Source organism: Leptodactylus fuscus, chromosome 3 (genome assembly GCF_031893055.1).
Source record: "Leptodactylus fuscus isolate aLepFus1 chromosome 3, aLepFus1.hap2, whole genome shotgun sequence".
Taxonomy (NCBI): domain Eukaryota; kingdom Metazoa; phylum Chordata; class Amphibia; order Anura; family Leptodactylidae; genus Leptodactylus; species Leptodactylus fuscus.
This window is the reverse complement of record NC_134267.1, coordinates 172,599,178-172,615,354: the sequence shown is the minus strand read 5'-3', so window position 1 is coordinate 172,615,354 and position 16,177 is coordinate 172,599,178. Positions and strand designations below refer to the sequence as shown.

General features: G+C 42.3%; 1 protein-coding gene across 1 annotated transcript in view; it reads right to left on the bottom strand.

Moving 5' to 3' along the window:
- GPR149 (G protein-coupled receptor 149) overlaps positions 1-16,177 on the bottom strand; it is a 79,994-nt gene that overhangs the window by 43,907 nt on the left and 19,910 nt on the right. The window contains exon 3 of the mRNA XM_075268774.1: positions 4,250-4,707. Within this exon, the coding sequence (XP_075124875.1) occupies positions 4,250-4,707 (458 nt within the window). The remainder of the gene's footprint in view (positions 1-4,249; positions 4,708-16,177) is intronic.

The following is a 16,177-nucleotide window of genomic DNA, read 5'->3' as shown; positions in this document are numbered from 1 at the left end:
GGCATACAAATATAATCATCTAAAACAAAAGGCAAGCACAGGATGGCAACAGAATAACCTGGCATGTGTTTTTTTTATCTTTTTTTTTACAGAGTTCCAGAAGACTAAGTTCACACTAGTGTTCGAACTATGTCCCCGAATCTGCCATCCACAAGCAGGATTTTTCGCTCCACATTTTTTCACATTTTTTTGTGCAGACCCCAACATAGTCAATGGGGTCCTTGGGTTTCCATGGGAAACTACTTTTTAAGTAAATTAGGTTTCCGTTCTGTAGGTCCCCTAGCATAGTGGTCCCCAACCTTTTTTCCACCAGGGACCACTTCAGCAAGACAATTTTTCTATGGCCCAGTGAGGGCGGGAAGGGGTGCGGATGGGGGCGGGGAAGGGATGTGGTTGGGGTTAAGCATGGGGGTGATCGCTGCGCAGACCAGAAGACGCTCGCCGGTGGACACTTTCAAATGAATGGGTTTAAAAAGTGACTGCCAGTTTCCATCTCCTGTCCAGTTTCTCGAGCAGAAGACAGAACCTTGAAAGCGGAGACCAGGCGCAGGTGTGAACCAGCCCTTATGCCGCTGGGTCCATACTTTTATCCTCAGTTGTGAATAAAAAGTATGGTTATGTATATTACAGATTATTAACTTCATGTGCCTCATAGAAATAACAGTTAACCCCATCATGTCCCTCACATTAACCCCTGTGTCCTTTACATGAGGGTTACTGATATGTGAGACGTATGGAGGTAATAATTATCTTCATTATTGAGGTCCTTTATTAGTTCCTGCATATGTCTCACATATTAGTAACCATTATGTGAAGCACACAGGGGTTAATATGAGGGACATGATGGGGTTAATTGCTATTAATGTGAAGCACATGGAGTTACTAAAACTAGTTTATTAACCTCAAATTCCTGACATTAATAGAAGTAGCCCCCCCCTTTCCCCTCCCCCAAGCAGGTACCTGGTGGTTTTTCGTTTTCACTTTGCTCTACGGAGCTCTTCTCCTTCTCCTGGGGGAAACCTTGCAGGATGCAGACGGCAGGAGCTGAGCTGTAGCAGCAGCAAGGCTTCACACGGCCCCACACCCATTGCTGAGCTGGAGACTGGAGTAGGCGGGGCTATAACCTCTCATACAGCAGCTCACAGAGCTTTTCCCGGAGTCTGCTTGCATGGCCGCTCCACAGCTAGAAGTAACTACAAAGCCCAGCGGCCACTGCACAGTGAGTGCCCTCCCCCTAACGCCGGCCCTGCGGATTGGTGCAACATGCCCCGCGGCCCGGTACTGGTCCGTGGACCGGCGGTTGGGGACCCCTGCCCTAGCAGACCAAAAGAACAGAAAGCCAACCACTATTGTGAACTTAGTGCAAGCTGGTCTGGTGCTAATTAGAAATTCTTGCCAAAATCCAAAACTACATTTTCTCTATACATATACACAAGGATACATTCCAGTGAAAACATACAATAAATATCACTTATCTAACCAGATACTTATACTTTGCTCAATTATATTAAGTGGTTTAATACACAGTACAGTATATATTTATGATAAACTACATGCAGATACACCTGAAGGATTCCTCACACTGTAGATAGAGGTGACAACTTCTTATATCAATACTAATTGAAAAAAATCTCATTCCAAATCTGTTAAATTACTATAAGATTTCTTATAAGTGATGAAGTCATACGTTCTTCCTTTGATTATCAGTAGCTAAGTCAGATTTTCTATTATCTCTCAGTGCTTTATTATAAAGATGGTGTATTAGAATTGTTGATAAAATGAATATCTAATGAAAGTGGTTACTGGCAAACTGCTCCTGAGATGGGAATAACTTCTAAATCCCGTCCTCTATGGCATGATGTATGGGAATAGCCAAACAGTGCTGCTCTATGCTGTTCCTGTAACTCCCATTCAGGTGAATGGATACTGTGGAAACAACATGGCACATTTAGCTATCTTGTTTCAGATACTGAAGTTCTGGAAACAGCGTATTGCTTTGGTAAGGTATTTCCATAGCTCTGATTCACCTCTCTGCAAGTTGTTGGAACAGTGTAGAGCTGCACTACTTGACTATTCACATAAGTCCTGCCCTAGGGGGTTGGGATTTGGCTGATATTTCCAACTCTTAAATAGCAGTTTGACAAGATTTTGCAAACCAGTTAAGTAAGCAAATTATGAATTAAGGTGTAGTATAATATGTACAGGTCTTTATAGAGTGAGGCCCCACGTGGTGTAAATGTGGAGTTTTACAGTCACTGCAAAGTGGATGAATTCTAGTGAATCCCATACACACATTGCAGAAAAATACGCACAGCGGAAATGCTGCCATTTCCAAAACCATCACCTTTCAAACCCTCCACCAAGTCCATCTCTTTGCCCCATCTAAGGCTGCCTTCACACGGAGTAACGCCGGCTTTATGAGCGCTCCCATTGAAGTGAATGGGAAGTGTTCAGCAGCGCTCATGTGTACGGCTGTGAATTGCAGCCGGCGTTACTCCGTGTTAAGGCAGCCTAATAGAGTCTGCTGCACTGATTCTTGCTTACTTGGAATATTTCTTACTGTTCTAAAACAACAAGTGCTTTTAGTTTTAGTGCCCGATATGCAATTCAGCCTCCATACTGTCAGAAAAGTAATGTTTAGCAGGAGCAAACAAGGGGTGTGATTGGAGATCTAAATTATGTCCTTTTCTTGCTCCTGCCTGACACTGTCCATCTGACACTACAGTCTAAGCAGCATATCAGGCACCAAATCTAGCTCCAATGATTGTTCGGGAAGGGTGGAGAAAAAAATTCCAACTGTGCTGGAATCAGTGGAGCTGTAGACACCAGGAGGAGTATTTGGGCATGTCATTGCTCGAATCTCGAATATTTCACTGTTCTATCATCTCTACTTAAATCCCCTTTAAGTATGTGCCTCACAGATGTCACAGAATAATGTTATGACTTGTACATGGGCAAGCTATCCATTTTTGCAATAAATAAATGTGTAATATAGATGTTACTTGTGGATAATCCGAATCAATCAAATCAAACCATTATCATGAACATGGTGCTTGTAAACACCATTCTTACAAATCATCATTGTCATCATTTTGTTACATAGCCATTACAATAGAGAATTCACGTTTTATCTTTTCTAGCAATTTTTTTCTATGTACAGTACAGCTGGAACCTGTTTGTATCCTTCTTTTCTACATAAGCCCCTACATGTTTGTATTTGTCCCGCTCCACTGAATTTTATGTTGCCATGTGTTGTAGTGTACAATACCATGAAATTTAACTATCAGGTTTAAATTTCTTCTCTTTGTCAGATACTCTAATGTCAACGTGGCAGCTACGGTAGAACTATTTTAGAATCTACTTTCCCCATGAATATTTTACCCAGAATCTTACACCGCTCTTGATCTTATCCTAGAAATTTTAGAAAGGTTTCACCACAAATGAAAGTTATCCTCTGTCCACAAAATAAATGACTGAAACCTACATGAGACCGGCCTCCTTCATGAACCAAAGGCTAATGTTAAAAATTGAACAAAACCAATTATAGACAATGTAGCGGAATTATGAGAACTATCTTATAGAACTACTATCCACAGCAACCAATCCCAGCACAGCTTTCATTTCTTATAGTAATTTTGAAACATGAAAGCTGTGTTGTGATTGGCTGCTGTTGGCAATTAAGACAGTTTTTCTTAAACCTACCTCAATATTTTCAGGCTAAACGTATGTTTAAGAGAGTTAAAGTCATCAGTGGAGACCTAAAAATGTGAACGGGGTTTCCAACAATTTCCATTCGAGTGGACCCTTGATCACACAAGCTCACTACCATTCTGTTCATTTCTATGGGACTGCTGGAGGAAAACCAAGTAAAGTGTTATCTCCAACAGTCTCCTTGAATTGAATGGATTAGCAGCACCCATTGAAACCCTTGTTCTTGTGATCAGTGCGGGTCCAGGCAGTCAGACCCACACTAATCAGACATTTTAGGTTTCAGTTGTGGTTCAATACATTGAGTAATCTTGAATATATTCTTTATAAATGCATGTGTTCTACTTGTAACATTTTATTTTATCATGAAGAGCACCTCTTATCTTGCCAGTAGGGACCACTAAAGTACATAAATTGCAACAAGTGCAATTGTGTAGCATAGCCACAAAGAAGGAGTGGTGAGCAGTTCTAAGATAATGCTCTTTATGGTATTTGGTCATGACTATTAATACATCTTCATTCATAATAAATGCAGAATTACCTGGCGTGGTGTTCGCTCAGACTTGCTCCTGCACCACTCCCAATCTGTGAGTTCTGGTTTGCGACTTTCCTCATGTGAGAGTCTTCTATCTTGACCTTCATAGAATGCAGACTTTTCAAAATTTCTCATGTCTTCTCTTTTAAAAACTCCAATTTTTTCTGAAAGGAGCCGACCAATGGCTTTGTCTTTCGCTGGATCGCCTTTTTCTGTGTTAAGATTTTTGAGTTTGCCGACATCCTTCAGCCCGGAGCTGTCCTGCAGACTGATAGTGCTGAAATCCAGTACAGCTGAATTGAGGATTCTCTCACAACGAGGGTCATTTGTGTTTTCACATTCATAGTTAATTAAATTATGATAGGAAATAGAGTTTTCTCCAGTATTATGATTTTCCTGGGATATCTTGTAAATCCCGTAGCCTTTGTTGAAGGAAAGATTGAAATCGAATCCCCTTTTCTTGACTAGAAAATGAATAAAAATACATATATTACTGACATGATTAACATAAGCATTACATTTATTGTGTATGACTCTATCCCCATATACACATGATCGAATTTCAGCCATGAAATTCAGTCCATTTGTTAGATGGATTTACCAGCCTGCAGGGGGCCCATTTCGGTTAAATGCCAGCCCAGGGGAGGTGTATAAAAATTAAAAAAAATAGTTATACTCACCTGTTCTGAGCTCTTCCTGTGGTAGATGCTAAATTCTAGTGGGCTAAAGGACCTTTGTTGACGTCTTGACGTCATCAAAGGTCCTTTAGCGCACTAGGATATGATCACACTCTTGTGTGGATGGAGCTATTCTGGATTGTACAGGACAGTATAAAAGCTGCTGGGAATAAGACTGATGGAAGGTAAGGAGGAGAGAAGAGAACATGTGTAAGCAAGAGGGGGGAATGGGGTGCAGGCTGTGTGTGAGCAAGAGTGGGGAATGGAGGTGCAGGCTGTATGTGAGCAAGGGGAGGAATGGGGGTGCAGGATGTGTGTGGGCAAGAGGGGTATATGGGGGTGTAGGCTATGTGAGAGCAAGAGGGGGAATGGGGGTTCAGGTTCTGGTGGGGGTGGGCACTGTTAGTATATAATACTGTGTGAGGGCCACTGGTGAGCACATAATACTATGTGGGGGCCAATGTGAGCATATAATACTATGTGTGGGGTGCTGTGGAGCACATAATACTGTTATGCCACTGTGAACACATAATACTGTGTGGGGGCCACAGAGGAGCACAGAATACTGTGTGGGGTCCACTGTATGTATGCATGTAAAACTGTACTAGTATTGTTTACATGCTGGATGTGCGCTGCTCACTCATTGTATTTCTGATAACCGCTGTTGTGGGTACTAACACTGTACTCCTTTCAAGTATCTGAGATATCGCTTCAGCGCCCAAAACCACCACTATCAAAAATTCACTCTACAAAGTGGGTAGGGTCCCCAGACAGAAGTTTGTACCCGAGCCCACAAGACTTTAGTTACGCCACTGCCAGCCTGAAGAGGATAGCAGGAGAGGGATTCCTAGCAGTATTATTGTGAATACTAGTCAACTTATGTAATTTTAGAACTTTAGAATGACATGTGAAAATTTACATTAACTAGTCACAGGGGCAGGAACTACATGAAGCTGTTCCCCATCCACCGTGATTTGTTAAGGTAAATTTGCATATACTGAGCTAAGGCTTTAAGATAATATACCTGACTTTTCAGCAACAAAATGCAGGTGAGGGACATCAAAGGAAATGTCATTACTTGATGCTACACATTCTGGAGCCAGTTTACTGTAGAATGAAAAAAAACCTGACAAGTTCCCTGTGCATGAGGGCTTACCCTTAGTTCACATCCGTGTTTGGTAATCAGTTCATGAAGTCCGCACGGGGACCCCCCAAACGGACTAACGAACGCACTGGCAAGTAAAAGCACACGGACCCATGGACTGCCCCGAACGGATTACCAACGCAGATGTGAATGAGGCCTTAGTCCGCATGCAGGGTCTGTAGACACAGGAATTACAAGCCCCGAAAACCTCAGATGCTGATAAGCCAAACGCATACTGTAACAAACAGTTAAAATGAATAGTTCATTTGTTATAGTATCTATAGAAGGTTTATGATGCAATGTATGTAATTTACTGTATACATTTTTCAGACAAGGCACATTTAGTCATTAAGTGTTGCCCCTGGGCTTTGTGGTTTACAGCGATAATAACTTGTATTGAGTTGTTTTGCAGTAATAACAGGGGGAGGGGGTTGCAGAGGGGCATCATATAAAAAGTATGCAATGCACCATGAATTTACTTGTTAGGTGCAATGTCTCTTTTAGAGAGGTCTGCCTTTTAAAACTGAAAAGCTAAGAAAATAATTAGCATTTAGCTGTCCTACATATTTCTCACTAGCCCCAAGCATGTGATTTTATTTGTGTATTCAAGCTTAGCCTGTAATATGCAAAACTAGAGAAAAATATAAATATGGAGTGAATGTCTTTGCAAAAGGAAAACAGATTCCATGCAATTATCATTCCTAAATGTCATGCTTTGAGGTTCGCATTAAATAGTATCCAAAAGCTACAAGGTATAAGGGAAAAAAGGAAACCTATATTAATCAAAAAAAGATATATGTCCCAAAATATAATGTGCAATATTTAATTTTCCTGCCCTTTAGCTCTCCTACCATTTTACCTCTTCTTATTTCCCATATATACTAAGAAGACCCATTTACAAAGTCATTGTATTGCATGCTGCAGGGTAACAGGGAAGATGCAATATCCTTTTCTTCCAGAGCATCCTCCAATCCCGCTTGGCCTAGCCTGGATAATATCCTTCTAGCGGGGTAAGTCATGGATTTCTTTAAGCAAAACATCACAATGAAACGTGAACTAATCACTATATATTTTCCCATTGTTATTGGTTGGAAGTTTTCTTATTGATATGAAGTTTTGCTCAGCACAATGCAGACTAAAAGTAGTCTAAGTTTTACAAATCAAGACATGTGAAGGATAGACAGCAGGGGAAGTATCGATCTGCACATCAATACTCACATCAATACAGATTACATGTAAGTTTTATCTAGCAAAACTGGTGTTAATCATGTGGTTAGACTTTTACACTTAGCTTTTTGATTGCTTAAAGGGAATGTGTCACCAAAAAATGACCTAGTTTTTTAAACTCTATTTAAGTTAAACATAGTTTTAAAGAATCTATAAATTTTTTCTAATGTGGATTGTACATTTTTCCCCCTATCATATGTCTTTGGAGTGCGGGAGGAAATCCACACAAACACGGGGAGAACCTACAAACTCCTTGCTGATGTTGTCCTTGGTAGGATTTGAACCCAGGACGTCAGCGCTTCAAGGCTGAAATGCTAACCACTGAGCCACCATGTTGCCTACAATTTTAACTAGAAGTCCAATTACAAAGTCAAATAATATACTCTATTCAGTATCAAAAGTAGAAAGTCCAAATGGAATAGATTCTTGTGAAATATATATAAAATGTAACTTTTAATAAATAACATTAAAAATAGTCCTGCTAGAAGAACAAAAAAACAAGATGGACTGGTAGATATCAATATGAAGGTAAAGTGATAATATATCCATAAGGCACGGCAGCCTCCAAGAAAATTAAACCAGACCTACTCACCACTAAGATGAAGTCGGATAATAGGAGGACATATAATGTGTTTTGCCAGCCGGAGCAAAAGTGAGAGAAGCCTCAAAATAATGATAGGCTATACAATACAAGGACAGTATAGATAAAGAAGTACAAAAATACACTAGACAGGGTGAGATTCTGAATATGACCCTACAGGCCTAGCTCAGGGATATTACTCTAGTAGCAAATGCCCTGACAGGAACCAGTCCCTAAAATAAGGCCACCATAAAAAAAGAGGCCGCCAAAAAGCAAGCACCCAAATAGTGAGTAATCAGTGAGAAATGTAAAAACAAATATATTGAGCATGCCTACCCATCTTTGAGACAAGAATATGCTACTGGACGGATCAACCAATTTTAACTAATTTTTTTTGTGAGGTTTCCCAAAAATTTTAATGTTATTTGTATTTATATATATTTTTTTTAAATCCTAAAATTAATGAAGTTCTGACTGTCCACACAAGGCAAATAATATGCTAAGATTTCCTGTTTTCTGTAGGAGTGTTCTTTGCATCAGTCACCTTACTTATCATCACTCTGATGATCAAAGCTGTATATATACATGTACAGCTATATATTGTATATGTGCAGCTGTATATTGTATATGTACCGTATTTTTCGGACTATAAGACACACTTTTTTTCCCCAAAATTTTTGGGGAAAAGAAGGGTGCGTCTTATAGTCTGAAGGTGGCGCCTGGCATCCGCTGTAATAGAGAGGCGGATGCCGGCAAGTGATAGACACCATTACAGGTGCCGGGGCCTGAGACATCGCTGCGCTCCTCTGCCCTGCATGAAGCCAGCAGCGGCAGGGGCTCCTCCGTCCCCCCACCGCTGGCTTCATGAAGGGCAGAGGATCGTAGCGATGTCTCAGGCCCCGGCGTCTATCCCTCCCCGGCATCCGCCTCTCTAGTACAGCGGATGCCGGGTCAGTATCGGTGGCCCCTTCTCCCCTGGGGCCGGTCCCGTACCTGTAAAGTTGCAGGCCGGCTCCTGCGCGGCGATATCGCAGGAGCCGACCTGTCCGGGTGACAGCCGGGAGCCTAATGAGGCTCCCCGGCCTGTCACTGCTGTATTAGTATTGCGGCTGGTCTCTATGACCAGCCCCCGTAATACTAATATACAGAATGTCCCATAGACGGCAATACAGTTGTATTGCCGTCTATGGGACTTGCGATCAAGCGACCGCAGGTTCAAGCCCAGGGGGGGAATAAAATAGTAAAAAAAAAAGCTTTAAAAATATGAAATAAATAAAAGTTCTAAATCACCTCCTGTTTTTTTTCAATACAAGGTGATCTAAGCAATAGATATCCCCCAAAATGGTATAACTAAAAAGTACAGCTGGCCCCGCAAAAAAAAACGCTCTATGCATCCCCGTACAGCTGCAGGGTCACCTGTCAATGTGGCCTTGCAGCTGTTGCAAAACTACAACTCCCATATATTAAATATTTTACCAGTTTTTGCTTCAAAATTTTTTTCCCCTATTTTCCTCCTCTAAAACCTAGGTGCGTCTTATAGTCCGAAAAATACGGTAAATAAGATACAGAATCCACCATTCACAAATGGTAAATTTAGCAGCTTATTTACTGCCTTCTCTGCACAGTGACCTCTGTCCAAGTCACAGAGCATGGCAAGAAAACTCATTTATAAGTCAATAGGGTCTGCTCCAGACCATTGTGCTTGTGTTCCATGATCCATCTTAAGGCTTGAAAAAGCGTATGTACCGTGAAACGATTCGTAGCCAAGCCTTACATGCCTTTTCCTCTCTCTCATGTCTTCGTGAATATTTTTATGGACATTTTTAGAATAAAGACTTCCTTTGAAGAATACTCTGATGAGTGCCCCCTCACCTCTGTTTGAGATTAAACTGACTGTCATTGGCATCGACCATTTAGGAAAATCTGTGAAAAATATAATTTGCATAATAATTTGGAACACGGTGTATATTCACACATATAAAGTTCTATTTGATCCCAATAATACCTTCTAGGTTTGTGGATACTTTTATTTAGCACATTGCGCTATTTGGGTGTTTGCTCTTTTATTGGATCTGACAGCACTAATTAACTCTCATTTCTATAAGGAAATACAATTTCACATTGTTGTGATACATCTACTAATACATCCATCATCTCCTCCTCCCCTTCAATTTTCATTTTCAGACATGATGATGATGTGATGTCTAGAATAGACATAAATACACAGTGCATTCTGGCGAGGATGGTATGTGTCATCAAACACTCTGAATCTTGTATCAAAGGTCTTTTCCATGCTTGGAGATAAATCTATTGGATTTATTACTTAATTGAAGTACAACAACTACTGCACTATAATTATTCTCTTAAATCATAATTATATTTAACCCAGGGTACATGTAGATATTACTTTCCTTACAGCTTCACAAATTATTGGCTCTTTAAACTATAACATTCCATTTTTTCCTTCTCGTTGACCTGATAACATTCTTAATCATCTGTACTTTAATTATATTGTCTTATAGAGCGTCTGAGACTTGTATACTGAAATGTCCCCAGGAGATCCTACAAGGGATCCAGGTTATTGACTATATTTTCTATTACTATTCAGATTCTTCATAAGAATAAAGACGATTCAAGACAGCATGTTAAAGAAATATGGAGCATCACCCTAGAGTATGGCCAATAATGGCTTATAGTCATAAGTGTACATATACTACAAGTGCCAAGCAGTGCTGTAACAGATGTATGATGAGTATGAATTATGTATGCCCACACTGAAATATTAATCATATATAAACATCTGCTCACATCACTATCAAGGAATAATTTGTCCGTGTCTCTTAACGTGATTTTGCATAAAGATGTGGCCAAACCACTAGGATAATGAAATCAATCTGTCATCATGTCAATCAGTCATCATTCTACATGTCTAGTTGTCATATCTCTACATGTCACATGGCTATCTGTTATCATCCTATATGTCTGTCAACAATTAATGTGTCTGACAACATTCTACATGTTTGTCATTTCTCCATATGGCTGTCATCTTTGTAGATGTCTATATCATCATACTACATGTTTAGTTTAGATAAGATAATCCTTTAATAGTCCTACCAAGGGGAAATTCAGTGTGTTACAGCATCTTGGATAATGTAGTAATAATACAAGCAAAAACAACATACAAAAGCTCAGAATAGAAGATAAAAAAGATAGTAGGAGTCATAACAAAAATTTTAAAGAAGCTTCAGCAAAACATGGTGGCTCAGTGGTTAGCATTGCAGCCTTGCCGCACTGGAGTCCTGGGTTTGAATCCTGTCAAGGACAATGTCTGCAAGGAGCTTTATGTTCTTCCTGTTTTTGCGTGGAATTCCTCCCATACTCCATAAACATACTGTTAGGGAAAAAAATGTACATTGTGAGTAGAGATGAGCGAACACTTTAAATGTCCGAGGTTCAAAATTCGATTTGAACAGCTGCACACTGTTCGACTGTTTGAACGGATTTCGAACACCATTATAGTCTATGGGGGAAAATGCTCGTTTCAGGGGTAGGCAAAATTCGATAAAATTATACTTACCAAGTCCATGAGTGACAGTCTGGCTGGATTCTCCTTGAAGTCTTCTCCTGGCTCTACTAGCTGTTCGAAGTTTAAGGTTAGTATTCTGCCAATCAACGCTGGTTCTTCTCTTACCTTTAGAAGTCTTCTCCTTGCAGCGCCCCCGCGGCATCTTCCAGCTGGAATTCACTCTGCCTAGGCATCGGGGCCTAGGCAGAGCTGACTGCGCATGTGCGGTTGGCTCTGCCCGGCTCGACGCCTGAGCAGAGCCGACTGCACATGTGAGGGCATGCCCACGCGTGTGCAGTCGGCTCTGCCTAGGCCGGATGCCTAGGCAGAGTGAATTCCAGCCGGAAGACGCCGCGGGGACGCTGCACGGAGAAAACTTCTAAAGGTAAGAGAAGAACCAGCATTGATTGGCAGAATACTAACCTTAAACTTCGAACAGCTAGTAGCGTTCGATCGAGTACGAGTATTTCGAATACCGTAGTATTTGATCAAACACCTACTCGATCGAACACTACTCGCTCATCTCTAATTGTGAGCCCTATATGGAGCTCACAATCTACATAAAAAAAACAAAAAAACATAGACAAAAAACAAACTTCAGAATGATTTAGTTCTCTGTGCGGAGTGTTCTTCGCTTATGCTAGGTTCACACCTGTGTTCTACTCTCCGTTCTGTGCTTTCCGTCTTCTGCATGCCAGAAGACGGAAAGCACAGACCGGGTCCGGCCGTGAGCTGCGGTGAGCGTTTTATGCTCTCTGCCGCGAAACCGTTTTTTTAAAAATCCGGACACATAGTACTGCATGTCCGACTCTGTGTCCGGATTAAAAAACCCGGTTTCGCGGCAGAGAGCGCAAAACGCTCACCGCCGCTCACGGCCGGACAGCTTTCTCACCCATTCAAATGAATGGGGGAGAAAGTCTCCTGCAGGTTTCTGTCTCCTGCTCTGTTTTATGCAGGAAATGGAAACCTGCAGAACGGACACCTGGGCGCAGATGTGAACAAGCCCTGAGCAAGATGTTGATTATGCAGCCTGATCGCGGTTGGGAGGAAGGATCTCCGATATCGTTCCTTCTCACACTTGGGGTGAAGCAGTCAGTCACTGACAGTACTGCCCAGTGCTATCACAGTGTCATACATGGAATGGGAGTTGTTCTCCAGCATGGAGCTCACCATGGACAGTATCCATCTGTCATCAACCTCCTGTACTGGGTCCATGGAGCTGGCTCTTCTAACCAGCGTGTCAAGTCTATTTCTATCCCTGACTAGTATACTACTCCCCTGACAGGCAACTCTGGAGAAGATGGCTGATGCTACTACAGGGTTGAAAAAGACCCTAAGAAGTGGCCCCTGGACTCCAAAGGCCCTCAACCTCCTGAGCAGGTAGAGCCTGCTGTGATATGTCTTCCATTATCTTATTGTACATGTTTATATGTCTTTATCTTACACGTCTAGCTGTCATTTTTAGACATGTCTATCTGCTCTCATGTGACATGCCTCTTTCTTTCTTTCTTTGTGAAAGGTTGGTATTGGCAACACATTTTTAAAATGTTCCAAAGAGTCTTTACACAAAAGCAAATGATGTAAGTCGAGTCCAACCCAAATTTGCGACAACCTAGCCATTCTTCAAGCTAGCCATTAAACAAAAATAAAGGCGGCTGTTGGCCAACAAATTGCTAAAATGTTTAGAATTATTATCTATGTTTTTTATAAACATTTATTTGCAGCTCCATATATTGTGTCATCCTGTAAGGCAGCTGCAAATGTCTGTAACAGAGCCAAAGGCCCCCTATCAGTTAATGTATAGCCCCTTTGTGAGGCATTGTGTTCTTCATTACAGGCAATGCTTTTAGGTAAAATTATCTCAGCTAAAGAGTGATAGAAAGCAAACTGTGGCATGTTCTAACTGATACATATGAAATTGTAATATTGAACGATGCGTGAAGCCTAAGGAAGTAGATTTGACTATAATGTTTTGTCTGCAAGTATTGGATGTTTGGTAACAGTCGGTAATTCTCTACCAATGTTTCCTTATAAGAAATCATAATCTGTGTACAATTTTTTGTATCCACGTTCCCAATGTTGAGGCTTGGGTATAATAATCAATATAAATTAATATGAACTTTTCATAAACCATCACAATACAGAAAAAACATAAATAAGGCTATTACCAATAATAACTATTCATTTATGTGAAAAAGCTTACAAGCTTACAAGTATACAGCTCACAAGCGTTCAGAGTGTGCAAGATATGGCTATCTTAAACAAAATCTAAAAAAAGTTAATCATTAATAAAGTATATGTTGACTGAGGATAATCCTTTAGTTTCCTGTTTTATCTGGTATGGTCATTACATAGACAGCCTTATTGAGGATAGGTGCATTACTTTTACAATATTATATCTGTACTTAAAAATTGAAATTTTGCATTCATATAAAATGCCCTTTTTAGTTCTAACAATAAATCCATTGACGGTAGTACACACTGGAAAAGTAATACAGGCCATACAACGTTACATGAATTATCTTGTCATCCACTGCACACCATCAGAATTATTCCAGTTAGTGAGATGACAAACGCTCAACCAGTGGGAACTACAAAAGGGAATGATATTTCTTCTAGGCTAACCCACCGTAGATACCCTCACCGGAGAGGACCAAGGGCATAGTTGGAAATAAAACTTGGAACTAGTTAATATTTTCCATTCTCTACTACATCAAGTAAAAACAAATTTGCTGTATCATATACATATATATATATTGTGGTAAAGTGTACGGTAAGGTCAGGGGTGAACCTGCTCCTTTCGCCGCCCAAGCGAAGTACAGAAAGCCGCCCCCCCCCGCCGGGAGGAGGGGGCTGAGCGGGGGTGTGGCTTAGTGGAGGGGACGTGGTGCCTTGAAACTTGTCCTGGACTGGCTTAGGTTAGCAAAAATGCCGCCCTCCCTGAGGCCCTGGCATAGTGCCGCCTGAAGCGCCTCATGGGAGGTGCGGCACTGGGTAAGGTGGTGGACGGAGTGTATATCTCTCCTAGTTTCCTCAGCCAGGTGAGATAAAGGAAAGCCAGAGCAATCATGTTCTAGCAGAGCATAGTCTGCTAGAGCTCTTGTTCCATATTATGGGCTGGCTTTTCTGGACTGGAGGGCAGGTTGGTAGTGGGAGCCTTCCAGTCCACACCCTTACTCCACCACGGGTTTTGCCCTGAGGCCGGGGCATTCACAGGTGAGGCTTCCTTAGGGCTATTTACTGGGGAAGGAAGCTCAGTTATGGGCCTGATACACACAAGGAGGGTGTGAGGAAAACACTCCTGAGACAAACAGGTATAGTGGTGACTTTGACCTGCTAATGTGGGGACTCAACCTGCTCTAGATCAGAGAGGTAACCTACTGTATAGGTAGAGCCAGACAAGGCTTAGGTTTTTGTTATTTTGTTACTTTGCTGGCACAGTGTTTTATGCCGAAATTCCAAATAAAACACTCTGGACTTGTTTATCCTACTACCGGTCTGCATGGTGTCATTGCCGTTCCCAACCGTGTGAGCTGAACCCCTTACAATTGGTGGAGGATGTGGGCACAACGGCATAACAGAAGTCTGGACAGTTGTGTGTGGCAGACATTAAAGGAGCCAGAGGTATATGTCCTGGGTGAAAGCTGCTGCAACTTTGCAAGGACAGTCCAATACCATGGAAGAGGTATTAAAGCAGCTGGTACAAGTCCAGATGCAGCAACAACAGGTCCAGGCGCAACAACAACAGGCCCTGGCGTAGCAACAACAGGCCCAGGCGCAACAACTACAGGCCCTGGCGCAGCAACAGGAAACAAACTGCCTGTTAATGGAGCAGTTGGCTGTGCTCCGAGAGTCTGGCACAACTCAAGCCCAATGAATGGAGGTAAGCCCGCCTGAGACTGCCAAGGTAAAGAGGGCTGTACAGCAGGTCTTGCAGAAAATGACATCCGATGATGACACCGAGGCCTACCTCACGGTGTTTGAGAGAGTGGCAGAGAGAGAGGGTCTACCGAGTGCAGAGTGGGCAGATGTGATTGCGCCCTTCCTCTCCGGTGAACCCCAAAAGGCCTACTATGACCTCAGGGAGCAGGATGTCCGGGACTATACCAAACTAAAGTTGGAGATCCTTGCTCGCCTGGGTGTCCGCTGTCCGCGCTAGGAGAATTCACAGTTAGACCTACTCCATTGACAAACCCACCAGGTCTCAGATGTACGACCTAATCCATCTGGTACGCAAAAGGCTGGAACCAGAGACCTGCACACCCGCCCAAATCGTGGAAAAGGTGGTCGTCGATCACTTCCTCAGGGCGCTGCCAGCAGAACTACAACGCTGGGTCGGACATGGGGACCCCAAGACTACTGATCAACTGGTCAACCTGGTCGAAAGGTACATAGCGACCGAGGACTTCCTCCATGATGTTCCCACAGCACCAACTCCTCTCAGGACTGCCAGTCCCGTGACATCTGTGGGTAAGAAGGGTACAGTGGGAGGAGTGTGGAAAAGTGCGAGAGGGAACAGGGCTCTGGATCTCGGGCGAGGGCAAAAGACTGAACTTGAATCTAAGGGGCCCACAGGTCCTAGAAAGAACTCTCTGTTAAAAAGGCCTGGGACCCTCCAGTGCTGGAGGTGTCATGAGTGGGGACATGTGGCCGCCCATTGCCCTCTTACTGCAGAGCTCATGGAGTGTGACGCTAATAGGCGGCAGTCGCTATTTGCTGAACCGGTGTGCGCTGCCATGCC